General features: G+C 44.0%; 1 protein-coding gene across 2 annotated transcripts in view; it reads right to left on the bottom strand.

The window, feature by feature from the left end:
• The window catches only part of PGBD5 (piggyBac transposable element derived 5), a 98,328-nt gene that overhangs the window by 24,712 nt on the left and 47,248 nt on the right, over positions 1–26,368 (bottom strand). For both annotated transcript variants that reach the window (XM_066383622.1, XM_066383628.1), the window contains exons 2-3: positions 22,649–23,076; positions 18,758–18,892 (exon numbers count right to left, since the gene is read on the bottom strand). In XM_066383622.1, the coding sequence (XP_066239719.1) occupies positions 18,758–18,892; positions 22,649–23,076 (563 nt within the window). The remainder of the gene's footprint in view (positions 1–18,757; positions 18,893–22,648; positions 23,077–26,368) is intronic.

The following is a 26,368-nucleotide window of genomic DNA, read 5'->3' on the forward strand; positions in this document are numbered from 1 at the left end:
AGCACATCTCAGGCTTTTCAGAGCTTGCTTTGTAAGTGAGCCCTGCCTGCTTACCCTGCTGCTATTAAAACCCATAATCAAAGAGCCTAAAGACCCTCTGTGAGACTGCAGCCATGCACACTTGGATGGGCTGTCAGAAGATAAAGGGGCCGCCCTTAGCCCTGATGGTTTCCAGTGTGAACAGAAACACGCTGAGGATCCTCCAAGTCTCCGGAAATGGACACATCAGAGAGGTGAGTCACAGAACACTTTCTATACAGACATCCATGTCTGATACAAGAGCATGCACTTGAATGCACCAAGACCTGAGCTAGTGGCTGTGGCTCTTCCCCCCTCCCTGAGGGGTCCTGGGGAGCAGAGCCGGCGGGCTGGGGAACCAGCAGTCCTTTGGCTCCCATTTCTGCTCAACCACCTATCAGCTTTGAGATTTGGGGTCAACGACAATCTCTGGGAGCTTGTCTCTCTGTGTGTAAAGGACGGACAGCAAGGCCCTTCTCAAAGGTTGTGATGAGCCCCAGTGTCTGGCCAGCAGTGAGTGACACTGGCTCCTGTCCTGTCCTTATAACCCCTTGCAGTCCCAGTTCACCTTCGTGGCTGGCACATCCCATGCCCTGTTCTGTGCACGTCGGGGGGGCCTTTCTCCTCCCACAGGTGCCCTTCTTCAGCCCCTAACACCTCACACACACCTCTGGTACTGCCCCAACACTGCATGGGAGAATATGTTTAATTCCTCCATCTCTCCTACTAACTAGCGGCATGGAAGGTTCCATTTACCTCTGGGTCTTTAATGACAGCAACAACGCTAATTCCATGGCAGTGTGGTTTCAAAAACCCTTGCACTTAGGTGCTTGCTTGTAACAATCTTACCCTTCTATCTATTTTGTGAACTTCTTGATAAAAGGAACCTGTCTTAGACCTCAGTTCTTAACATAAAAAAACTAGAAAGTCCCCCTAGAAAGGCTCTAGAATGGAGAAGCTGTAGAAGCCACCATCTCACCCTCTAAGAGATCTGAATCCAGGGTAATCACTGGCAGTGAGCCCAAAGCAAACCAGCCGCATAAGCCAGGCATGCGCCAAGAACTCCCTCAGCAGCAGAACCAATGGGATGAAGGTGCACAGAGATCAATCAATTGACCTGTCTGTCTATGGAGAGACATTTATTTTAAGGAACTGGCTCCCATGATTAGGGAGGCTTGGGAACTCCAAAATCTGCAGGGCTGGCCAGTAGGCTGGGGCCAGGGAAGAGTGACAGGTCACATCCAAAGGCTGTCTGCCGGCAGAATTCCCTCTTCTTCTGGGGACTTTAGTCTTCTTCCACTGAAGCTTCAACTGATTGGATGACACCCACGGCATTATGGAGAGGAATCTGCTTTACTCAAAGTCTACTGATTTAATTGTTAACCTCATCTAAAAAATGCCAATACCTTCATAGAAACATCTGAAATAGCTGACTAAATATCTAGGTATTAAGACCCAGACAAATTAACACATGAAATTAACTATCACACCCTCTGAGCCCTGATGTCAGGGGATAAAGGCAGAAAGGCCAGGTCAGGGAGAGAGTGACCTCACCTGGGAATCAAGGATCAAAGCCACCATCCCTCACAGGCTGACAGATTCAAGGGGAGGCTACTGCTCTGTCCTGTGTATCACAACCCCTGTCCTTGCCCAGGCTGCTCCCTTTCAAGCTGCCAAACCAGAATTTAGGGCCTAGACCAGGCATGGCCAACATACAGCCCACGGGCCGGATCTGGCCCACGAAATGAGTGTATGTGGCTTGTGATTAAATTTTTAATATTCTCTGCTACATTAAAATCTCAGCTACTCAGAAGCGGAAGCATCTTTGATTATTGGAAATTGAGATATTTAAGAAGATAGTGATACGCGGAAAAGAATTCCGTGTGTGACTAATGTAGGGTTAGCTTCCAATAACTGGTCGAATGGATTCGCGATACTTCTTTATTTTTTAAAAACAATTCCATTATAAAGATTTACAACTTTTGTACTTGTCTGTACTCGATATGAACTGTTTGATGTTTAGTGGCGGCGATGTGAAACCCACCTTCTTTTAGGCGGAGTTTGCCAGTGCGCACCCAAGGTCAAATAATTCGTTATTTTTGTGGTCAGGTGTGCTGAATCAAGTGGCATTGTAGCAGACAATAGCTGCAGTTGATAACTGAAAACGTGTCCAGGCTGTTTGTAAAACAAAATAATTGTTTTATTTGCAATATAACCCCTTCAAGCTCATTCCATTAATTAAATAGTTTCGATTGATTGTGATACAGTTTAGATATTTATACAGTATGTAATTATATTTTTATTAAAACAATATTGTATATTAAAATTTTTTTCACTCACATTTATTCATAAACAAATTACATATATAAAATTTTGTTTACTTAAATGAATCATTTCATTTTTTAATTAATTTTAATGGGGTGACATTGATAAATCAGGGTACATATGTTAAGAGAAAACATCTCTAGGTTATTTTGACATTTGATTATGCAGCGTTCCCATCACCCAAAGTCCAATTGTCTTCTGTCACCTTCTACCTGGTTTTCTTTGTGCCCCTCCCCTCCCCCAATCCCTTCCCTCTCTTCCCCCCTACCCCCTACACTCTTGTCCAAGTCTCTGAGTCTCATTTTTATGTCCCACCTATGTATGGAATCATATAGTTCTTAGTTTTTTCTGATTTACTTATTTCGCTCAGTATGTTATCAAGGTCCATCCATGTTGTTGTAAATGATCCGATGTCATCATTTCTTATGGCTGAGTAGTATTCCATAGTATATATGTATCAAAGCTTTTTAATCCACTCGTCCATTGACGGACACTTGGGCTGTTTCCACATCATCACTATTGTGAACAATGCTGCCATAAACATGGGGCTGCATTTCTTCTTTTCAAACAGTGCTATGGTGTTCTAGGGGTATATTCCTAAAAGTGATATAGCTGGGTCAAAAGGCAGTTTGATTTTTAATTTTTTGAGGAATGTCCATACTGTTTTCCACAGTGGCTGCACCAGTCTGCATTCCCACCAGCAGTGCAGGAGAGTTCCCTTTTCTCCACATCTTCGCCAGCACTTATTCTGTGTTGTTTTGTTGATGAGCACCATTCTGTCTGGTGTGAGATGATATCTCATTATGGTTTTAATTTGCATTTCTCTAATGATTAGTGATGTTGAGCATTTTTTTCATATGCCTATTGGCCATCTGTATGTCCTCTTTGGAGAAGTGTTTATTCATTTCTTTTGCCCATTTTTGGATTGGATTGTTTGTCTTCCTGGTATTGAGTTTTACAAGTTCTTTATAATTTTTGGTTATTAACCCCTTATCAGACGTATTGTCAAATATATTCTCCCATTGTGTAGTTTGTCTTTTTATTCTGTTCTTATTGTCTTTAGCTGTGCAAAAGCTTTTTAGTTTGATATGGTCCCATTTGTTTATCTTGTCTTTTATTTCACTTGCCAGTGGAGATAAATTGGTAAATATATTGCTGCGAGAGATGTCAGAGAGCTTACTGCCTATGTTTTCTTCTAAGATGCTTATGGTTTTACGGCTTACATTTAAGTCTTTTATCCATTTTGAGTTTATTTTTGTGAATGGTGTAAGTTGGTGGTCTAGTTTCAATTTTTTTCCAGGTAGCTATCCAATTTTCCCAACACCATTTGTTGAAGAGGCTGTCTTTATTACAATGTATGCTCTTACCTCCTTTGTCAAATATCAGTTGTCCATAAAAGTGTGGGTTTATTTCTGGGTTCTCAGTTCTATTCCATTGATCTATATGCCTGTTCTTATGCCAGTACCAGGCTGTTTTGAGTACAATGGCCTTGTAGTATATCTTGATATCTGGAAGTGTGATACCTCCCACTTTATTCTTCCTTTTCAAGATTGCTGAGCCTATTCGTGCTCTCTTTTGGTTCCATATAAAGTTTTGGAATATGTATTCTATAGCTTTGAAGTAAGTCATTGGTATTTTAATCAGTATTGCATTGAATTTATAAATTGCTTGGGTAATATATAGACATTTTAATGATGTTTATTCTTTCTAGCCATGAGCACAGTATATGCTTCTACTTGTTTGTATCTTCCCTGATTTCTTTTATCAATGTTTTATAATTTTCTGAGTACAAGTCTTTAATTTCCCTGGTTAAATTTATTCCTAGGTACTTTATTTTTTTGGTTGCAAGGGTGAAGGGGATTGCTTTCTTAATTTCTCTTTCTGACAGTTCATTGTTAGTGTATAAAAATGCCTCTGATTTCTGAGTATTAATTTTATATCCTGCCACCTTGCTGAATTCATTTATCAGGTCCAGTAGTTTTTTGACTGAGACTTCAGGGTTTTCTATATACAATATCATATCATCTGCAAATACTGATAATTTTACTTCTTCTTTTCCAATTTTAATACCTTTTATTTCTTTTTCTTGTCTGATTGCTGTGGCGAGGACTTCCAGAAATATGTTGAATAAGAGTGGTGAAAGGAGGCACCCCTGCCTTGTTCCTAATCTTAAGGGGATTGCTTTTAATTTTTGCCCATTGAGTATGATGTTGGCTGTGGGTTTGTCATAGATGGCCTTTATCATGTTGAGGTATGTTCCCTGTATTCCCACTTTGCTGAGAGTTTTGATCATGAATGGGTGCTGGATTTTATCAAATGCTTTTTCTGCATCTATTGAAATTATCATGTGGTTTTTCCCCTTCCTTTTGTTTATGTGATGAATCACATTGATTGATTTGCAAATATTGTACCAGGCTTGCCTCCCAAGAATAAATCCCACTTGATCATGGTGTATGATTTTTTTCTTTTTTTAAAAAATAATTTTATTTTTAATGGGGTGACATCAATAAATCAGGATACATATATTCAAAGATAACAACTCCAGGTTATCTTGTCGTTCAATTATGTTGCATACCCATCACCCAAAGTCAGATTGTCCTCTGTCACCTTCTATCTAGTTTTCTTTGTGCCCCTCCCCCTTTCCTTCTCCCTTTCCCCCCTTCCCCCGTAACCACCACACTCTTATCAATGTCTCTTAGTTTCACTTTTCTGTCCCACCTACGTATGGAATAATGCAGTTCCTGGTTTTTTCTGATTTACTTATTTCATTTCGTATCATGTTATCAAGATCCCACCATTTTGCTGTAAATGATCCGATGTCATCATTTCTTATGGCTGAGTAGTATTCCATAGTGTATATGTGCCACATCTTCTTTATCCAGTCATCTATTGACGGGCTTTTTGGTTGTTTCCATGTCCTGGCCACTGTGAACAATGCTGCAATGAACATGGGGCTGCATGTATCTTTACGTATCAATGTTTCTGAGTTTTTGGGGTATATACCCAGTAGAGGGATTGCTGGGTCATAAGGTAGTTCTTTTTTCAGTTTTTTGAGGAACCACCATACTTTCTTCCATAATGGTTGTACTACTTTACATTCCCACCAACAGTGTATGAGGGTTCCTTTTTCTCCACAGCCTCTCCAACATTTGCTATTACCTGTCTTGTTAATAATAGCTAATCTAACAGGTGTGAGGTGGTATCTCATTGCAGTTTTGATTTGCATTTCTCTAATAACTAATGAAGATGAGCATCTTTTCGTATATCTGTTGTCCATTTGTATTTCTTCCTGGGAAAAGTGTCTGTTCATGTCCTCTTCCCATTTTTTTATTGGATTGTTTGTTTGTTTGTTGTTGAGTTTTATGAGTTCTTTGTAAATTTTGGAAATTAGGCCCTTATCTGAGCTGTTGTTTGAAAATATAATTTCCCATTTAGTTGGCTTTCTGTTTATTTTCTTATCAGTTTCTCTTGCTGAGCAAAAACTTCTTAGTCTGATGTAGTCCCATTCATCAATTTTTGCCTTCACTTCTCTTGCCTGTGGAGTCAAATTCATAAAATGCTCTTTAAAACCAAGGTCCATGAATTGAGTACCTATGTCTTCTTCTATGAACTTAATTGTTTCAGGTCTTATGTTTAGATCTTTGATCTATTTTGAGTTCATTTTAGTACAGGGGGACAAACTGTAGTCCAGTTTCATTCTTTTGCATGTGGCTTTCCAGTTTTCCCAGCACCATTTATTGAAGAGGCTTTCTTTTCTCCATTGTGTGTTGTTGGCCCCTTTATCAAAAATTATTTGACTATATATATGTGGTTTTATTTCTGGACTTTCTATTCTGTTCCATTGGTCTGAGTGTCTATTTTTCTGCCAATACCATGCTGTTTTGATTGTCATGGCCCTATAATATAGTTTGAAGTCAGGTATTGTAATGCCCCCAGCTTCATTCTTTTTCTTTAGGATTGCTTTGGCTATTTGGGGTTTTTATAGCTCCATATAAATCTGATGATTTTTTTTGCTCTATTTCTTTAAAAAATGTCATTGGAATTTTAATGGGAATTGCATTAAATTTGTATATTGCTTTGGGTAATATGGCCATCTTGATTATATTTATTCTTCCTAACCAAGAACAAGGTATATTCTTCCATCTCATTATATCTTTTTTGATTTCCCTTAACAATGTTTTATGGTTTTCATTATATAAGTCCTTTACATTCTTTGTTATATTTATTCCTAAGTATTTTGTTGTTGTTGTTGCAATCGTAAAGGGGATTATTCTTTTGAGTTCGTTCTCAATTGTTTCATTGTTGGCATATAGAAAGGCTATTGAGTTCTGTATGTTAATTTTGTATCCTGTGACCTTAATGTATTGGCTTATTGTTTCTAGTAGTCTTTTTGTGGATTCTTTGGGGTTTTCGATGTATAAGATCATATCATCTGCAAAAAGTGATACCTTTACTTCTTCATTTCTGATATGGATGCCTTTTATTTCTTTGTCTTGTCTGATTGCTGTGGCTAGAACCTCTAGTACCACATTAAATAAGAGTGGAGAGAGTGGACAACCCTGTCTTGTTCCTGATTTAAGGGGGAAAGCCTTCAGTTTTGTGCCATTTAGTATGATGTTAGCTGATGGTTTATCATATATGGCCTTTATCATGTTGAGATATTTTCCTTCTATACCCATTTTGTTGAGAGTCTTAAACATAAAATTGTGTTGTATTTTATCGGAAGCCTTTTCTGCATCTATTGATAAGATCATGTGGTTTTTGTTCTTTGTTTTGTTGATATGGTGTATTACGTTAACCGTTTTACGTATGTTGAACCATCCTTGAGATTCTGGGATGAATCCCACTTGATCATGATGTATTATTTTTTTAATATGTTGTTGTATTCGATTTGCTAGTATTTTCTTTAGTATTTTAGCATCTGTATTCATTAGAGATATTGGTCTGTAGTTTTCTTTTTTTGTGCCATCCTTGCCTGGTTTTGTTATGAGGGTTATGTTGGCCTCATAAAATGTGTTTGGAACTATTGCTTCTTCTTCAATTTTTTGGAAAACTTTCAGTAGAATAGGAACCAAGTCTTCTTTGAATGTTTGATAAAATTCACTGGTATAGCTGTCTGGGCCTGGACTTTTACTTTTGGGGACGTTTTTAATGGTTTTTCTATTTCTTCTCTACTAATAGGTCTGTTTAGGCTTTCTGCTTCTTCTTGACTCAGTCTAGGAAGGTTGTATTGTTCTAGGAATTGATCCATTTCTTCTAGGTTGTTGAATTTAGTGGCATAAAGTTTTTCATAGTATTCTACAATAATTCTTTGTATATCTATGGTGTCCGTGGTGATTTCTCCTCTTTCATTTTGGATTTTGTTTATATGAGTTCTTTCTCTTTTTTCCTTGGTAAGTCTTGCCAAGGGTTTGTCAATATTGTTGATCTTTTCAAAGAACCAGCTCCTTATTCTATTAATTTTTTCTATAGTTTTTCTGTTCTCTATTTCATTTATTTCTGCTCTGCTTTTTATTATCTCCTTTCTTCGGCTGGTTTTGGGTTGTCTTTGTTCTTCTTTTTCTAGTTCCTTAAGGTGTGAAGTTAAGTGGTTCACTTGGGCTCTCTCTTGTTTGTTCATATATGCCTGAAGTGATATGAACTTCCCTCTTATCACTGCTTTTGCTGCATCCCAAGATTCTGATATGTCGTATTGTCATTTTCATTAGTCTGTATATATCTTTTGATCTCTGTACTTATTTCTTCTTTGACCCATTCCTTTTTTAAAAGTATGTTGTTTTGTTTCCACATATTGGTGGGATTGTTTTCCTCTTTTTTGCAGTTGAGTTCTAGTTTCAAGGCTTTATGATCAGAAAATATGCTTGGTAAAACTTTGATTTTTCTGAATTTGCTGATATTGTTTTTGTGGCCCAACATATGGTCAATTCTTGAGAATGATCCATGTACACTGGAGAAAAAAGTATACTCAGTCACTTTGGGATGAAAAGTCCTGTAGATGTCTATCATATCCAGGTGCTCTAGTGTTTTGTTTAAGGCCACTATGTCTTTGTTGATTCTCTGTTTGGATGACCGATCTAGAGCCGTCAGCAGTGTATTGAGGTCTCCAAGTATGATTTTATTTTTGTCAGTTTTTGTTTTAAGATCAATAAGTAGCTGTCTTATATATTTTGGTGCTCCTTGGTTTGGTGCATATATATTAAGAATTGTTATGTCTTCTTGATTCAGTGTCCCCTTAGCCATTATGAAATGGCCATATTTGTCTCCGAGTACTTTTGCTATCTTGTAGTCAGCATTATCAGATATGAGTATTGGTACGCCTGCTTTTTTTTGGATGTTATTTGCTTGGAGTATTGTTTTCCAGCCTTTCACTTTGAATTTGTTTTTATCCTTGTTACTTAGATTAGTTTCCTGTAGGCAGCATACAGTTGGGTTTTCTTTTTTAATCCATTCTGCTACTCTGTGCCTTTTTATTGGTGAGTTTAATCCGTTTACATTTAGTGTAATTATTGACACTTGTGAGTTCCCTATTGCCATTTTATATATTGCTTTCTGTTAGTTTTGTTTCTTGTTTGATCCTTCTCTTTCGTTTTTCTATCTTTTGTTTTTATTTGGTTGTATTCCATACATCTTTCCTCTGTTATCTTTTTTATCTCATGTGCTTCTGTGGTGGTTTTATCAATGGTGGTTACCTTTAAGTAATGAAAAGGGTTCCTACCCTGTTCATTGTAGTGCACTATTTTGTGAGTACTTTTGCACTCCATCGTCCTTTGCTACTGTTAATCTCCAACCTCTCCCCCCCTTTCTTTTTGTTGTTGTCACAGTTTAAATTTGGTTTTATTGTGTTCTTCTTGGAGCTTTTACTTGTGGCTTTGTTTTTTTTTTTCTTTGTATCTGATTGGAAAGACTATACTTTCAGGGATAATTTCTATAGTTTGTATCTGATTGGAGAACCTCCTTTAGTAATTCCTGGAGTGGGGGTTTTCTGATGATAAATTTCCTCATCTTTTCTGTATCTGTGAATGTTTTTATTTCTCCTTCATATTTGAAGGATAGCTTTGATGTGTATAGTATTCTTGGCTGAAAGTTCCTCTCTTTCAGGACTTTAAATACTGGGGTCCACTCTCTTCTAGTTTGTAGAGTTTCTGTTGAGAAATCCGATGATAATCTAATGGGCCTTCCTTTATATGTTGTATTCTTCTTTTCCCTCGCTGCCTTGAGAATTTTTTCTTTGCCGTTGGTTTTTGCCAATTTCATTATGATGTACCTTGGAGTAGGTTTGTTGGGATTAAGAAAACTTGGAGTTATGTTTGCTTCTTGAATTTGAGGCTTTAGTTCTTTCCACAGGCTTGGGAAGTTCTCATCTATTATTTGTTTGAGTATGTCCTCCATTCCATTTTCTCTCTATTCTCCCTCTGATGTAGCTATTATTCTTATGTTATTCTTTTTGATGGAGTCAGATAATTCTTGTAGGGCTATCTCATTTTTTAAAATTTTTGAGTCTCTTTCTTCTTCTCTCTGTTGTGCCTCAAGTTGCTTGTCTTCTAGTTCACTAATCCTCTCTTCTATCTGGCCTGTTCTATTAGTTAAGCTTGTTACCTCATTTTTCAGCTCGTGAATTGAGTTTTTCATCTCTGTTTGATTTGTTTTTATAGTTTCAATTTCCTTGGAAATATATTCTTTGTGTTCATTGAGTTGTTTTCTGAGCTCCCTAAATTGCCTTTCTGTGTTTTCTTGTATATCTCAGAGGATTTTTAGGATTTCTATCTTGAATTCTCTGTCATTTAGCTCCAAGGTTTCCAATATATTAAATTTTTTCTCCATAGATTTTTCCTCATCTAGCTGTGTTACCTCTCTTTCTTTTGTATCCATGATATTCGATTTTCTCTTCCTTAATGGCATCTGAGGGTGGTTTTGTTGATAGTATTAATGGATTTAATAAAGAATAAAAAGTTAAAAAAATTGAATTTTTTAAAAAAAATAATGAAATAAAGAAAAATAAAATAAAAATTAAAAAAAGGAATTTATTCCCCCCCCCCCATTTTTTCCTCTCCTCTCTTCTCTCCTCTTTCTTGAGAAAATCTTGTGTTGAACTGTGAATTATATTGTATTAAATAGAACAAACAATGCCTGTATTGGAGGGCCTAAATTGAGGAAAAGTAATAAAGGGGCAAAAAAAAAAAAAAAAAAAAGAAGAAGAAGAAGAAGAAGGGGGTATGAACCCACAAAAAGCAAATAAGGAAAAAATTTTGGTCAAGAATAAAATGATTTGCTTTTAGGTGTTGGTTGACTAAGAGTTATGATGAGAGGAATAAGAGGGAAACAGGAAAATGGGGGGACAAATTAAAAAATTACTATTGTATTTAGTGGAACAAGAACTAGATAAAATGGAGAGCCAGGGATGGGAGCACTGCTAGTGAGTTAAAAAGGTGAAGTAAAAACCTCCCAAAATGCCACAAACATAAGTTTGAGTCCCAGATAAGATAATTTGTTTGTTATTGAGGTTTGAATGAGAGGAGACGTAAAGGAGAAAGGAAGAAACTAATATAGAGGGAGAAAAGAAAGAGAGAGAGAGAAAAAAAAGAGGGAACCACTAAAAGAAGAAAAAAAAAAGAGGAGAGAGAGAGACAGAGAGAGTTAAGGGTTTTGGAGTGCAACCCTCATAGAGAGAAAGGAAGAGGAAAGAAAAGATAATGAGAGATGTAACACTTATGGGTAGTGTAGTTCAAGGAGAGGAGAGAGTAAGACTGGCAGAGAGTTAAACGACCAAATTAGAGGAGGAAAAAAAAAATCAAGAATGAAGATAAGAGAAACAAACGAACAAATATAATAAAATGGGATAGGTTATAAAGTCTGCGGATTATTCTTGATTTTGAGAGGTTATCTTCTTGCTTTTTCTTTTCTTTCTCTCATCCTGGTCGGTGACTCTGTACCCTGGGTTCTGCCCCTTTGGCACGCTCAGGTAGAGGTTTGCAGTTGATAAGTCTCTATGGTGATGTCATGTATTGTGCTTTAGTCTTATTGGCAGTCGAGGCTCATTAGCACTTATAGGCTCCGCCAGTGAGAGAGTCTGTGTTCCTGGAGCCTTTCTCCTGGTCTTTCCTTCCTCAATTAGTTTCCTGATAATCCAGCTATGGGGTTGCTGCTGCCTCTGCCTGGATAGTAAGAGGCTCAAAGAACTGGCAACTCCCCACTCTATTCCCACTCAGCACAGGGCTCTGGGTAAGGCTCAGTCAGTCAGAGCTGCTAGCATAATCAGGCGGGGCTTCCGCCCACTCAAAGACCTCTGGGTCTGCCACTCTGTCTGGTAACACGGGCAGGCACCCACTCCCGGGGCTCTTGGAGGAAACTCTCACTCACTATCTGCGCGCGCAGACCAGGATATCAGGCCGGCAGTCTCAGACTCTGAGTGAAACCCCCACCCGCATGGAAAAGTTCCAGCATTGGAATTGGCTCTCACTCCGTCCCCGTGCACGGCTTTTTCAAGGCGCTGGAGCGGCCCGAGATTCCGCTTTTGGCCCACGCAAAGGCCCCTGACTCTGCCCCTCTGTGGGGATAACACGGGCACACACTGCCGAGGCACTCGGAGCAATCTCTCGCTCACTATCTGCGCGCACAGACCAGGATATCAGGCCGGCCACCTCTCCCTCTGAGTGAAACCCCCAACCGCACGGAAAAGTTCCAGCGTTGGAATTAGTTCTCGCTCCCTCCCCGTGTGTGGCTTTTAAGGGCACTGGGGCGGTCCGGAGATTCCGCTTTCGGCCCACACAAAGGCCTCTGACTCTGCCTCTCTGTGGGATAACATGGGCGCCCACTCCAGGGGTTTTGGAAGGAATCTCTCGCCCACTATCTGCACACGCCGACCAGGGGATCGGGGAAAATGGCGGCCCCACTTGTCTTTCTTTGTCTGGGTTTGGTGTGAGTGTTAGCTTGTATTGCCTGGGTTGCCACAGGAACAGTTTTTCCTCGGCTTGCATCTCCATGCCACAGCCTGGTTCGGCCTTTTGTACCGCGGCCTGGATCTATTCACCCCCTTTCCCTGCCTTAGTTTCTATATTCTCAGTTCCCATTGAAAGCCGCCCTGTTTAGGTTAGTGAGGAAGGTGGAGCATTTCTTACTCCCTATTTCCTTCAGGGTTTGATTATATATTTAGTCAATTTTTCGCTCGACCATACCTTAGGGTGTATTGCAAAACATCTGGAGGCTCCAAGGACAGGTTTTTCTGTTGCTGGTTGAAGATCTTGTTGAGTTTTGGGGGAGATTTATCAGTATTGCTTCCTACCCCGCCATTACTCTGGCATCATCCTGATTTTTTTCATATATTGCTGGATCCAGTTTGCTAATATTTTGTTGAGGATTTTAGCATCTAAATTCATCAGGGATATTGGCCTATAATTTTCTTTCTTTGTGTTGTCTTTGCCTGGTTTTGGAATCAGAATTATACTCGCCTCATAAAAGGAGCTTGGAAGTCTTCCTTCCTCTTGAATTTTTTGAAATAGCTTGAGAAGGATAGGAGTTAGTTCTTCTTTGAATAGTTGGTAGAATTCACTTGTGAAGCCATTAGGCCCAGGACTTTTCTTTGTTGGGAGTTTTTTGATAACTGTTTCAATCTCATTTGTTGTAATTGGTCTGTTTAGGTTTTCTGATTCTTCCAGATTAATTTTTGGAAGATTATATGTTTCAAGGAATTTGTCCATTTCATCTAGGTTGTCTAGTATTTTGGCGTACAGTTCTTCATAGTATTTTCTTACAATATTTTGTATTTCTGTTGTTTCACTTGTTATTTCTCCAATCTTGTTTCTAATTTTATTTATTTGATTCCTCTCTCTTTTTTTCTTGGTGAGTCTGGTTAAAGGTTCATCAATCTTGTTTACCTTTTCAAAGAACCAGGTCCTGGTTTCATTTCTTTAGCCTCTATGTCATTTAATTTCTGCTTTGATCTTTATTATTTCCTTCCTTCTACTACCACTGGGCTTTATTTGCTGTTCTTTTTCTAGTTCTTTTAGATGCAGGGTCAAGTTGTTTATTTGAGGTTTTTCTAGCTTCTTAAGGTGTGCCTCTAGTGCTATGAACTTCATTCTCAGGACTGCTTTTGCTGTGTCCCATAAATTTTGAGTTGATGTATGCTCATTATTGTTTGTTTCTAGGAATTTTTTTATTTCTTCTTTGATCTCATTGTTAACCCATTCGTTATTTAATAACATGCTATTTAGTTTCCAAGTGTTTGAGTATTTTTCAGTTTTTCTGTCATGGTTGATTTCTAGTTTCATGCCACTGTGATCAGAGAAAGTGCTCGATATGATTTCAATATTCTTAAATTTGTTGAGACAGCTTTTGTGCCCTAACATGTAGTCTATCTTAGAGAATGTACCATGAGCACTTGAAAAGAATGTAAATTCTGCTGCTTTAGGGTGAAAGGTTCTGAAGATATCTATTAAATCGAGTTGATCTAGTATGTCCTTTAAGTCTGCTGTTTCTTTGTTAATTTTCTCTCTTGAGGATCTATCTAGTGATGTTAGTGGGGTATTGATATCTCCTACTATTATAGTATTGCTGTTGATCTCTCCCTTTAAATCCATCAAAGTCTGCTTTATATATTTAGGTGCTCTTATATTAGGTGCCTAGATATTTATAACAGTTATATCTTCCTGTTGGATTGGTCCCTGTATTATTATGTAGTAACTTTCTTTATCTCTTACTATAGCTTTTGTTTTAAAGTCCATTTTGTCTGATATAAGTATTGCTACCCCAGCTTTTTTTTCATTTCCATTTGCGTGAAATATTTTTTTCCTTCCTTTTATCTTCCGTCTATGTGCATCTTTTGTTTTAAGGTGTATCTTTTGTAGACAGCATATGTATGGGTCCTGTTTTCTTATCCATGCAGCTACCCTATGTATTTTGATCAGATCATTTAATCCATTTACATTTAAGATTATTATTGATATGTAGTTGTTTATTGCCATTTTATTCTTTAAAATTGTATTCCTCTTTTGCTATATTCTTTTTCTCCTTTGATCTGTTTACAACAGGCCCCTTAGCATTTCTTGCAGCATTGGTTTGGTTGTAGTGAATTCCTTGAGTTTTTTTTTGTCTGGAAAGCTTTTTATTTCTCCTTTAATTTTAAACAATAGCCTTGCTGGATAAAGTAGTCTTGGTTGTAGGCTCTTGTTCTGCATTACTTTGAATATTTCTTGCCATTCCCTTCTGGCCTCAAGTGTTTCTGTTGAGAAGTATGAAGTCATTCTTATGGGGGCTCCTTTGTAGGTGATAGTCTTTTTTTCTCTAGCAGCTTTTAATATTTTCTCTTTATCACTTAGATTTGGTAATTTAATTATGATGTGTCTTGGTGTAGATTTTTTGGGTTTCTCTTAAATGGAGTTCTCTGTGCTTCTTGAACTTGTGAGACATTTTCCTGCCTTAATTGAGGGAAGTTTTCAGCTATGATATGTTTGAACAAAGTCTCTATCCCTTGTTCTTTCTCTTCTCTTCAGTAACCCCTATGATGCGGATGTTATTTCTCTTCATGTTGTCAAAGAGCTCTCTTAGTTTCCTCAGACTTTCTGAGTCTCTTTTCTTTTTTCTGCTCTGCTTCCGTGCCTTCATTTATCTTGTTCTCTTACTCACTGATTCGATTCTCAGCTTCATCCATCCTGCTTTTAATTCCTTCCATTGTGTTCTTCATTTCTGATATTGTATTTGTCATTTCTGATTGATTCTTTATAATTTCAATGTCCTTTTTTATATTTGTTATCTCTTTATTTAGGTGTTCATAAAGACCATCTATTGTTGTTCTAATATCTTTAAGCATCCTAACAATCGTTATTTTAAACTCTGCATCTGGTAAGTTGGTTATATCTGACTCATTCAGGTCCTTTTCTGGGGATTTCTCTTGATTCATTTGTGTTGCATTTCTCTGCCTTCTCCTTTTGTCTGTGTAAAAGAAGGTTTTGGCCACTGGAGTCCACTAGGTGTGGCCTCTGTGTTCCCTAGGTGTGTTCTGTCTGCAGGCCCGCCAACCCCTCTGCTGTTGCTGCCTAGGGCGTTAGGGTATGGGCTTTGCCAGTGCCTGCCCACTGGGGTTTTTGTTGTGGTTTCCCCCTCTCCTTCACGGAGTGGCTGTGATCTTGTGATCAGGTGTATAAGTCTCAGTGGCCTTGTCCTTTGCCCCGCCCTCATGGGTGGCGTTATGCTCAGCCCTGAGGGCAGGGGTGAGCACCTTTGCTCTGCTGCGGGTCTCCACCTGATTCTGTGCTTTCACCCCGCCCCTGCAGGAGAAGCCCGCTCGTGGGTCCTCTGCAAGCCTTGGCTCCACAGGTGGGGCTGTATGCCCACACTCAGTAGAGGGACTCCGCCTGTTCTGGGCTTTTGGCTCCACCCCTGCAGGAGGAGCTGGCTCCCAAGTCAGACCACAAGCCTCGGTTCCACAGGCGGGGCAAGGCTGTGCTCCTGCACCCTTGCTCAAAGGTGGGTCTCCACTCCTTCCGGGGCTCCTGCCCTTCCTCCGCAGGCTGGATTGTAGGCAGCCTGAAGCTAGGCTTGACCATTTTTGCACGTCCCCTCCTCCCCAGCCGGGCAAAACTGACGTCACACCTGGGCTTCAGTGGTGGCCAGCTGGCTTCTGCCCTTGCCGACAGAACCATGGTTCCACGTCCGGCCACCGCCCGCACTTGGGCGAGCCTTCAGCCGTGTGGGTGGGGGCGCTGCAGCTCAGACCCTAAGACTCACTACTGTAGTCCCGAAAGCTCCCTCCTTCTAAGCGACTCTGCTCTGAGTGCTGCAGGAGAGCTTGTTTGGCTGGTGTCCTGCTTCCCTTTGCTGGTATTGCTGTTTCCAGGGGAAATATTCACTTCAGATTTGGGGACTTATCCCAGGGGTTAGGGTGGCTGTCTCTCAAAATGTTTCTCCCTGTGCCTCCTAGATTACACTCTCTTCCTGCTACTCTGGTCCTCTCCTCTCTTCCTGTCCCCCGGAGCCCCGGGTGAGTGGTTGTGAGAGAGGTTTTCTGTGCCGTCCCTTTAAGAAGAGTCCTGAGTCTGAGAAATCAGTCTCTTTCTCACAAACAGTATGCTCTCTTGTCTCGCAGCTAAATACTGTCCATATGCCTCTTTTAGGCTCTGGGGCTGCAGGCTGGGGCTTTGTTTCTGGGACTCAGGACCCTCTCCTCTCTGCTAAACTCACTTCATGCCACGTGAGTCTCACCCAGCTGCCGTTTGCTCCGGGGAGCTGGGCAGCCCTCTCCGCATTTCTGTTTTTCCTACCAGTCTCGGTGTGGCTTCTTCAGTTCCTTGGTTGAGGAGTCCTCTTAGTTTAGTCCAAAGTTGGTTTTTCCAGATGATGGTTCTTAAAATTAGTTTGTAATCCACTTTGGTTCTAGGAGGTGGAAGTTGGTACGTTTGCCTACTCCAGCGCCATCTTGTCTTCCTCCACGAATCATTTTTGTATTTAACATTTTTTAATTTTACTATTTCATCCAGCCCGTGAAAAAAGTTTTCTTTCTAATCTGACTCGGGGGCAAAAACTGTTGGCTATGCCTGGCCTAGACTGCCAAGAAGAGGGACATGACACTAAAAAGACAACTGTCCTCAGGCTACCTTGCTCCTTCTCAGGCACAGGTGTCCTCTCGGTGCTTTGCTGCCCAACAACGGCACCTCCAGTGGGACCCGGGAATAAAGGTGAACTGGGATGGGTGGAGCTCCTCCCCCAGCCGTCATGGGACAGTCCACAGCTGCGGGGACCGGCCCCTCCGCTCAGCACTGCACAGGGGGCTGAAGGCTGCCCCTGGCATCGGCCAGTTGGCTTGGTTTCCAGGCTAGTGCCCCGCCACTGAGTTCCAGCCCTGCTAGGGGACCAGACTTCCAGCCACTTGTCAAGTTTACGGAACAAAGGAAATGGTTCTGCATGCAGAACTCACACTTGAACATTTACTCCAAAGTTACAGAGTGCTATAGGTGACAGGTACTTGATGTTTGTTCATGGAATGACTGTTGCTCAGGAGGGATGACATGAAGTGACCCTGACTCCCTGTCCCCATGGAGCTCCAGTGGCAGGGATCACTGAAGGTTGTGCAGGGACCTAGGGTGCAGGCCACATGGGTAGTAAATCAGCTCCAGGGCAGTTCACTCTGGCAACGGCCTGACGCCATGCACAAGCAGACTCAGGCCTGTTCCAGTGGAGGACATGTCCCCAGCCCAAAATGGTCCCCCGGCCCACTGGGAGCAGGCAGGACAGTGCCTCGGAGCAGAGACATCTACCTAGAACACCGCACTTTCCTTGGTGTGGCTCTGAGCGAACAGTGAGGGGATGCCTGTCCAGCTCAGGAGAAGGGCGTGCAAAGCCCCTATGCCCTAGGCCTGGGGCTGCAGCCAGGCAGGGCCTGGAGGTGCGGTCAGCTGTGATGGATGGGGGAAGGTGCTTGAGCAGCGGGGTGAGGGAAGTCAGCCCAGGCCAGGAGCCATAGCTTAGGGGCCACCTCTGGCTGTCACCAGCCCCACCTTTTCCTATTGAGTCCTATGCATCTTGGCTGCTCCTGGCAGTGCTGACCCTGACACGTTTCCTGGCGCAGAGTTCAGCCACCTCTTACAAACAGGCATCCCTGTCTGAGGGAGCGAGCAGCACAGGAGTCCCAAAGCCCAGGCTCCTGACAAGGGCAGGAACCAGCGGACTGGTGTTGGCTTGTAAAGAGGGCGTCCTCAGGAATAGAAGGCATGACAGGGAGCTGGCAGGCTGGGGGCCTTCTGGATCTGCCACACATGCGTGCGTTCTCAAGAGGGATGGTGGTCACCTCTTGTGACCCCATTTTGGTGAAGCCTCTGGCTAACACTGCAGGGGCCTGAGTCTTGATCAGTGTTTATTGCTGCTGTGTTTTTTTTGTTTTTTTTTTTTAACAGAGACAAAGAGAGAGTCAGATAGGGACAGAAAGATAGGAACGAAGAGAGATGAGAAGCATCAATCATCAGTTTTTTGTTGTGACACTTTAGTTGTTCATTGATTGCTTTCCCATATGTGCCTTGACCGTGGGCCTTCAGCAGACCAAGTAACCCCTTGCTCGAGCCAGCAACCCTGGGTGCAAGCTCGCAAGCCTTTGCTCAAGCCAGATGAGCCCACGCTCAAGCCGGCGACCTCAGGGTCTCGAACCCGGGTCCTCCGCATCCCAGTCCGATGCCCCATCCACTGCGCCACTGCCTGGTCAGGCTATTGCTGCTGTTTAACCAGAGGGGCTGAACCGGGTAGGAAGAACATACAGCAGGTAGTGCCAGCTACCTCAGGACCCCAGGGTGGAGGGAGCAGCCAGCTCCAGCCTTAGCTGGAACATCTTTGTGAACGCATAGGGCAAATGACAAGTAAGCAGTTCATCTGTTACCAAATGAGCCAAGGTTCCTGACTGTCCCTCGGCCCCCAAGCCCAGCCCGGGGCTCACCTGGATGATGAAGCCGGTGGAAGAACACTGCCTGACCCACAGGCTGAATTTCCGCTTTTTCCTCTTCCGCAGCTCCCGCTCTGTGCATGTGGCAATGAACACAGGGTCCTCATCAATCAGGGGTTCGTGTAGCACCTGCCGGGAAAGGAAAAGCAGAGATTTTTTCACAGAAGGCAGTGTGAGCTCAAGAGGTCATCAGATTTGGCCTCAAATCTTGTTTCTGCCTTTGACCAGCTGTGTGACCTTGGCTAAGTTACTTTATCTCTCTGATCCTGAGCCTCCTCATCTATGAAAAGGTAGTATAGTATCAATATCTACACCAATGTTTTGGGGAGGATTAAGTAAGAAACTGGATGCAAAGGACTTAGCATTGGCCCTGACATATAACAGGTATTTAGTAAATGGCAATAACGATATTTTTAAAATATCATTATTATTGGCTGAAGGTTCTCAGTCCAAACTCTTAGCTTGGTAGTGGGGTCTCCATCAGGGTCTTGAGCTCTCTCTGGTGGTGGGCATCTGCTTCTTCTCACGGCAGACCTTTCTACTCTTGAATGATGGATGATGGCCTCAACTGCTAAAAAGTTCCTCACTGATTCAAAATGTACTTGCACTTAACTTAAACCTATTGATCTGACTGATCTGCCTTCTGCCCTGTGAGTAACTAAGAAAAACACATCCTATTTCTTTAACTATTCTTTAACTAGTCATCCTATTTCTTTAACTAACCTGAGACTAACAGCTCTTAGGTTAGTCCTCAACCTGCTTTTTCCCTAAACGACCCAGTTCACTGTCGCCACTAACCAGCCTCGGGCTCTCCCCCAGGTCACCATGGCCTTTTTCACATGAAATCCCAAGTTCAAAAATCATGTCACCTATTTTTAGCATCTTGATAACATAGTTATAGGACATTTGCAGTGATAAGACAATAATGGAGAAAGAAATGGCATTATAAAAGTAGGCTCCAAGGTATAATCCAAGTTTTGTTTTTTCAGGTTAAAGCTTTTTGGGGGAGACTTTTAGGTACATTTTAGGACTCTTCTACACTTCCTGTGTCAATCCTCTTTTCCTCTTTCAAGCCTATGAATTAGTTCACCGAAATGACAATGCCAAGAACTCTACCAGCGCTCTGGATCAGGGGCCAGAGCTGGTCTGGCCCTCTCTCTGCCTGCTATAAATAAAGTTTTTTTGGAACCTGCCATGCTGAGTCACTTACACGTTGTTGACAGGTGCTTTGGGTCTACAATGGCAGAACCAACAAGTTGCAACAGAGATCTTACGGTCCACAAAGTCACAAATGTTTCCTGTCTGTCCATTGACAGAAGAAGTGTACCAGCCCCTGCTCACCATCATGGCCTGTTGAATTTGAATGAACAAACTAGTCACCCAGGGAGCTTAATAAATAGCCGATTCTGATTAAGATTGAGGCAAGGCCCCAGCTCCTGACTTTCCACCAAGCTCCCAGTTGGTGTCAGAGCATGAGGGGCCAAGGGCAGAAGGGAGGACAACACCTCCTATCCCCTTCCCTTCTTTCATTATTGTTACCTAAATTCCACTAGAAAACCCCACCAGCCTGCAGCGCTTGGTCTTAGTCCTGTACATTGTTTCCCCCGCTTCTCCATTGTTGGAGGCGGGGACAAGCCGGCCCATCTCGGCCCATGCAGGGAAGCACTGGCTTGCTGCCTGGCGGAGGTACCTCTGAGGCCCTCAAGCCTGCTTCTTTTTTTAAAATTTATTTTATTTTATTTATTTATTATTTTCAAGCCTGCTTCTTGAACTCACTGGTTCTGTGTGGTTCATAAAACATTAAAGCCCCTTTTGCAACACTCTAGCAAAATGGACAAGTACCTGAGTAGGTGGGGAAACAGAGCTGGTGTGGGGTGCGGCAGAGGCAATCCTCAGAAACCCAACATACCACCACTACACTTGCATTTAACATGTAATCAGCTGCAAATCACATGCCTCGCCAGCGCAGAAGGGTCCGTGAGAACATCTGGTAGCGAGAACGTCTGGTCCTCGCTGTTCCCTCTTTTCTGTCAGCAATAAGTGAATTCTGAAGGGCTGTTACTAAATGCAGCTCAGAGCAGTTCCCAAACTGTGCCAGAAAACCACCTCCTCCCCTGCAGGCTGCAGGCTGTCAGCATCGCCAGTGGCAGCTGAATGTCCTGAGTCCCCTCTGCATATGACAGGCTCCCCCGGGGTCGCAGTGGGTATAGTACAGGAGTGACAGAGCATCCCTTTAGGTGCCTGCATAATCTCTCTAACTAATCTGACACGATTTTGAAGGAATGCGGTATCTCCCATTTAGTATGAGCACAGGGGTGTAGGCACACATATGCATATGCACACATGGCTGCTCCAGTTACCACTGGGTCCTGGGAGCTGTTAGATTTCTGAAGACTGTACACATTGCTACTCATCCCAAAGGGTCACGTTCGCTAAAGTTAAAAGCCCCCCGGGGTTACAGGGCTGTGCAAGGCAAGTGCGTGTCCAGGTGGAGTGCCAGGGATCAGGATGCAGAGCACACTCACCCCCCAGCTGACAAGGGACAGAGGGCAGTCAGCCCAAAGGGCCTCACCAGGCAGCAGGATGGCCCCACCAGGGAGCCCTGAGACTGCAAACTCACTCCTAGATCCCCTTTTGAACTGAATGTTCCAGAGCCCAGCAGGGGAAAACTGGGAACCCTGGAAAGCCTTGGAGTACCCAGCTTCTCCAGGGTCAGAAGAGGACTTCCCTCTCTAAGATGTGTCTTAGAGGAGAGAAAAAACACAAGAGCCAAGCATGACGTGTCCATGCTGGAGGCCAAAGGGAAAAGCCCCCTGCAGCCACATCTACTGATGAAAGCTGGTTCTGGGCCCGGAGAGAGGAAGAGAGAGAGAGAGGGAGAAAGAGGGAGAAAGGGAGGGAAGGAGGAAGAGAAGGAGGCAAAAGAGGAAATTCCACCTGATTACTAGTCAACTGGAGAACTGGCCCCAGGCACCTGGATTCTCCCTCTGCCTCACGGTCCCATCTGTCTGGTGGTGTGTACTGGGTATTCAGTTTCCCCAGACTCACTTTTCTTCCTTCCTACCCTGTGCTGTGGCCTGGACGCCAGCCTCTTATAAACTGTGCCCTGTGACTGGCTTACGTGGCAAAGGGGGAAGCATGAGCAAGAAACAGGTGAGCCATTCCCATCCTGCCACATCCTCTGGCCTGTCGCCAGTCTGTGGCCTTCACTGCTCTTCCCCAGCTTTGTCTCTGTGGCCAGGGGCTGACCTTGGCTTCCCAGTGTTGTTGGCCCTGGATGTGTCACATCCCTGGCCTCAGTTGCTGCACTTGACTCTCTTCAACCTCATTTCTGGAGCATTTGTTTCCTGCTGGGATCCTGACCAGCAACAGAGTATGCAAAACAGGGTAGAAAATGGCCATAAAAAAGAAAACATACCTTCACAAGTACAAAGGTAATAACTAAGTGCAAAGTGAAAGGCACACAGGGAGGAAGAAACAAGCAACCATCCTGACCAGGGAGCCCTGCCCCAAGCTGAGCCTCTCTCAGACCCTTCCTCTCTCAGCCTCAGCAACTGCAGGCAAAAAAAGATGTTTGTGGACCAGGGTCTCCCTGTCACCTCCTCTTTCTACACACACACTGCCTGTCGGAAGGTACCGTGGAGGGGGCAGAGCTGCCCTCTAGGACACCTGCCCACTCACAGTATAGAGATCTACACTCAGGGCCCAGAGCTGCTGCTGGGCCCCCACAGGGCCCCCATGCCTGGGGCGGGGGAGGGGTGAGGCTACGAATCTCAGAATTTGTTAGTGGGCATTGCTGTGCACCTGAGAGCCACCCAAGCACCGGGGGGACACACTTGGGGGAGGGTGGTGAGCACCCAGGATTTAATAGTGCACCAGACTCACCTGGGTTTGGGAAGGCCTGAAGGCAGAGTCAAAGCCGCTCTGCAGGGAGTCGAGGAAGGGCTGGACTTTGTAGAGGCCCTGCGTGGTTTGGCTGGAGCGGAAGGCCACCACGTGGAAGTACTTGAGGATCTTCTCGAAGCGGGCCTGGCTCATGACGCGCGCCAGGCTCCTGTTGCTGTAGAAGCCACTGCTCCAGATGCTGAGGACGGACTCACAGTGGGAGGCGCTGGTGGAGATCACATAACCCAGGAACGCCTTCATCTCCGCCAGCGTTACCTCCGCCCAGGCGCCATCACTGCCGAAGCGCTCCTGGAACTTCTTGGCGTACATGTTCGTCTGCACCGCCATGTTCTTGAGGACATTGTCAGGGACAAAAAGCTGGAAGAAGTCCATGGCGCTGGCGCTGGGGGGCATCTCTCGGGTGGGGCCTGAAAGAGAGACAGGCCAAGCTCTTGTGCTACCGCCAAGGGACTGCACTCCCACCGCTGCACCTCTACCCGGGTGCCACCCTTCCTGAGCCCCCCACCCTGAAGCCCTCCTCCCCACCACATTTCTAGTCCCCTGCCTCCTCACATACCACCCGGGGCCCCTCTTCACTTTGCAAACACCCCTTTCTTACAAATCTGGCAAATTCACAAACACTGACCCAAAGCGTAAGGGACAGTGAGGGGAGGGGAGGAGATGCAAAGCCTATGGGATTCTTAACCCAGGAGCTTGGCCAGGGCTCCAGAGTTCATTTCCTTGTCAGTTAGGGTGACTCTGTAAATAGGAATGCATTCACCACCTGGGGTCTGAAAAATTCCATCCCGGTTAGACTGTCATTTTCGTTAGGAGTTCTGTTCATAGTAACTTTGAATTAATCAGTGAAGAAACCAGAAAGGACTAGCTTAGATAATTTCACCAAAGCAATGAAAACCTTACAGTCTTTTGAAATATATGTATACACACACATGATCATTCATACACATGTTCATGTTCATATATAGTCTAAAGAGCTATGGCTTTCAAAGGCTCCTACACCAGGCTGGTGGCATGCGGAGGTAGGCAGACAAGTTCTGATTCTATTGCATCTGGGTGGTGCTAATAGAAGCTGGCATGTTCTTCGGAAGTTTATTCCCCTTCCCAACGACCTTACTCTACTATTGATTTTGGCAACCTCTGAAATTCCAGTTTTCCTTGGCAAAATTAAGACAAATGTGGATGTACAACACAGGGGATATAATCAATAATATTGTAATAACTACATACGATGTCCCTGGCAGTACTAGACTTAACAGTGAGGAGCTTGTATAATTACATACACGTCTAACTACTATGCTGTATATCTGAAACTAATTAATAATATAATATTGAATATAATTGAAAAACTTAAAAAAAATTTAAAGACTGGCAATGCACATAAGATACCAAGGTTTTTGATTCAGATAAACATATCTGGGAAGTTTAAACCTTCTATTTGCTTCTAGCTAACTGCACAGTTAGACAGGTTTTCATGTCTTCACTGTGAAACAGGCACTGTGACACCCGCTTCACATGGCTGCATGTGGGGGCAGGATGAATGGGGGATGTGTGGATGCACTCAGCATAGTGCCTGTCCCAGAGAGGTAGGTACCTGCAACCTGCTAACTTTTATTGAGACCCACAGCAGTCCACAGATGGCCGGGCTCCAGGCTCCAGACCGCTCCATCTGCCCTCATTTTGCAGAAGACACTGAGGATCAGGGAGCAAAGTCACCATCATATTCACTTTTGTCATTTTTTGAAATGGCACACCACAGGTGCCAAACTGATCTCGGAGGAGGAGGCCCCGTGGGCAGGACAGTGAGGTCAGGAAGACAGAGAGGCCCCATTAGCAAGAATAGCCCCAAGCTCCACATCCACCCTTCCTGAAAATCACTATTGCAGCAAAGCCCTGCAGCCTCCGGTGGGCGGGGCCTTACATTATTCAGGGGGAGCGCTCAAAGAAGAGGGGAACCAGCCTTTGAATTACTACATTGTGCCGAGCACACAGAATAAAATTTTTCTCTTCCAAAAATTATTTTAAAGTAATTTTGTCTCCCAGGCCATTTCAAAATAAATATTCACCCAGCAAAATCTGGCCTGGCCAACCTCTTAATGGAGAAAGTGGGAAGTACCATAGCTGCTGGCTCCTTTATCTGTTTAGTTCTGATTTACTAGCATCAACCACAGGCTCTTGTAGATGTTGTGATTCCTAATCCTTGTCAAGTATTGGCACAGATGGGTCACTGGAATGGAGAGACTCAGGGAAGGGGAGGGAGGAAACACTACTCAAGAGATTCAGCCTCTATCATGGACTTAATATGGCCAGGGGTGGGCCGAAATCCCAACCAAGATCAGACTCCCTCACATGATCCATTCACAGGGAGTTTTCCAGATATTATCCCACTAGCCCCTCAGAACATCCCTGTGAAGGCCAATCCATCCTGCAGGTGAGGAACAGGAGCTCAGGAGTGTCAGGACACAACCCAAGGTCACCACTTCCAGGTGCCTCACAGCTGGGGTGACCTCCTGGCCCAGAGCCAGACCAAGTGTGCCTGCCACCTGCTGTAATTAACAGTGGCCCCTTCACGCTCTTTAGTGCCCCATCTGGACAAGGAACACGTGGCTGTCCTGTACACAGTGTGTGTATAAGTTAAGCCAGCTGCATGGTCTTTAAACCACACAACCTCTCTCCTTCTCCATGATGCACACATATCATGGAGGGGGCAAAGTGGGTTTACAATGCATGGCCAGAAGTACATTTGAAGGGAAAAGGAGAAGATACGTTGCAAAAATAAAAAATTTTTAAAAAATGCAAAAGCTGGCCCTGGCCGGTTGGCTCAGCGGTAGAGCATCGGCCTGGCGTGCGGGGGACTCGGGTTCGATTCCCAGCCAGGGCACATAGGAGAAGCACCCATTTGTTTCTCCACCCCCCACCTCCTCTCTGTCTCTCTCTTCCCTTCCCGCAGCCGAGGCTCCATTGGAGCAAAGATGGCCCGGGCGCTGGGGATGGCTCCTTGGCCTTTGCCCCAGGATCTAGAGTGGCTCTGGTCGCGGCAGAGCGACGCCCCGGAGGGGCAGAGCATCGCCCCCTGGTGGGCAGAGCATCGCCCCTGGTGGGCGTGCCAGGTGGATCCCGGTCGGGCGCATGCGGGAGTCTGCCTGTCTCTCCCCGTTTCTAGCTTCAGAAAAATACAAAAAAACCCAAAAAACAAAACAAAACAAAAAAGATCAGGTCAGCCAGGACCGCCTGTGTCTGTGTGGAAGAGCAGGCCCAAGTGAGAGGGGTGGTGAGGCTGGAAGGAATGAGTAACGGCGCTGAGGGCTCAGCTCTGCTGGCTGGACTGGTTCGGCAGGGCAGGCACAGCCCCAACAGCACCTTCCCCAGGACACTGGCCCGGGCTCTCGGGAGCCAGGCAAGGCGGGCCTGCTGAGTCCTGGGTTGAGGGGAGGGGGCTGCTTGTGAGTTTGGACTACTTGAAGGATGAGGAGGCCGGGAGAGGGAACATCATAGACCACGGGGCTTGGCTGGGCCGGACCCGTTTCCTCCATCCTGCCCTTTCTGAACTGGGGCAACCAGTGCGGCACTCCTCATGGCCCCTTCTTGTCTTCTTATGCTTCCTGTCCCCTGCCCTGATCCCCCGTGTCCACAGTGGCTGGCTGTGTGACCTTGGGCAGGCCACACAGCCTTTCTGTACCCAGGCCTCATTTATCAAATAGA

Source organism: Saccopteryx leptura, chromosome 1, assembly GCF_036850995.1.
Source record: "Saccopteryx leptura isolate mSacLep1 chromosome 1, mSacLep1_pri_phased_curated, whole genome shotgun sequence".
Taxonomy (NCBI): domain Eukaryota; kingdom Metazoa; phylum Chordata; class Mammalia; order Chiroptera; family Emballonuridae; genus Saccopteryx; species Saccopteryx leptura.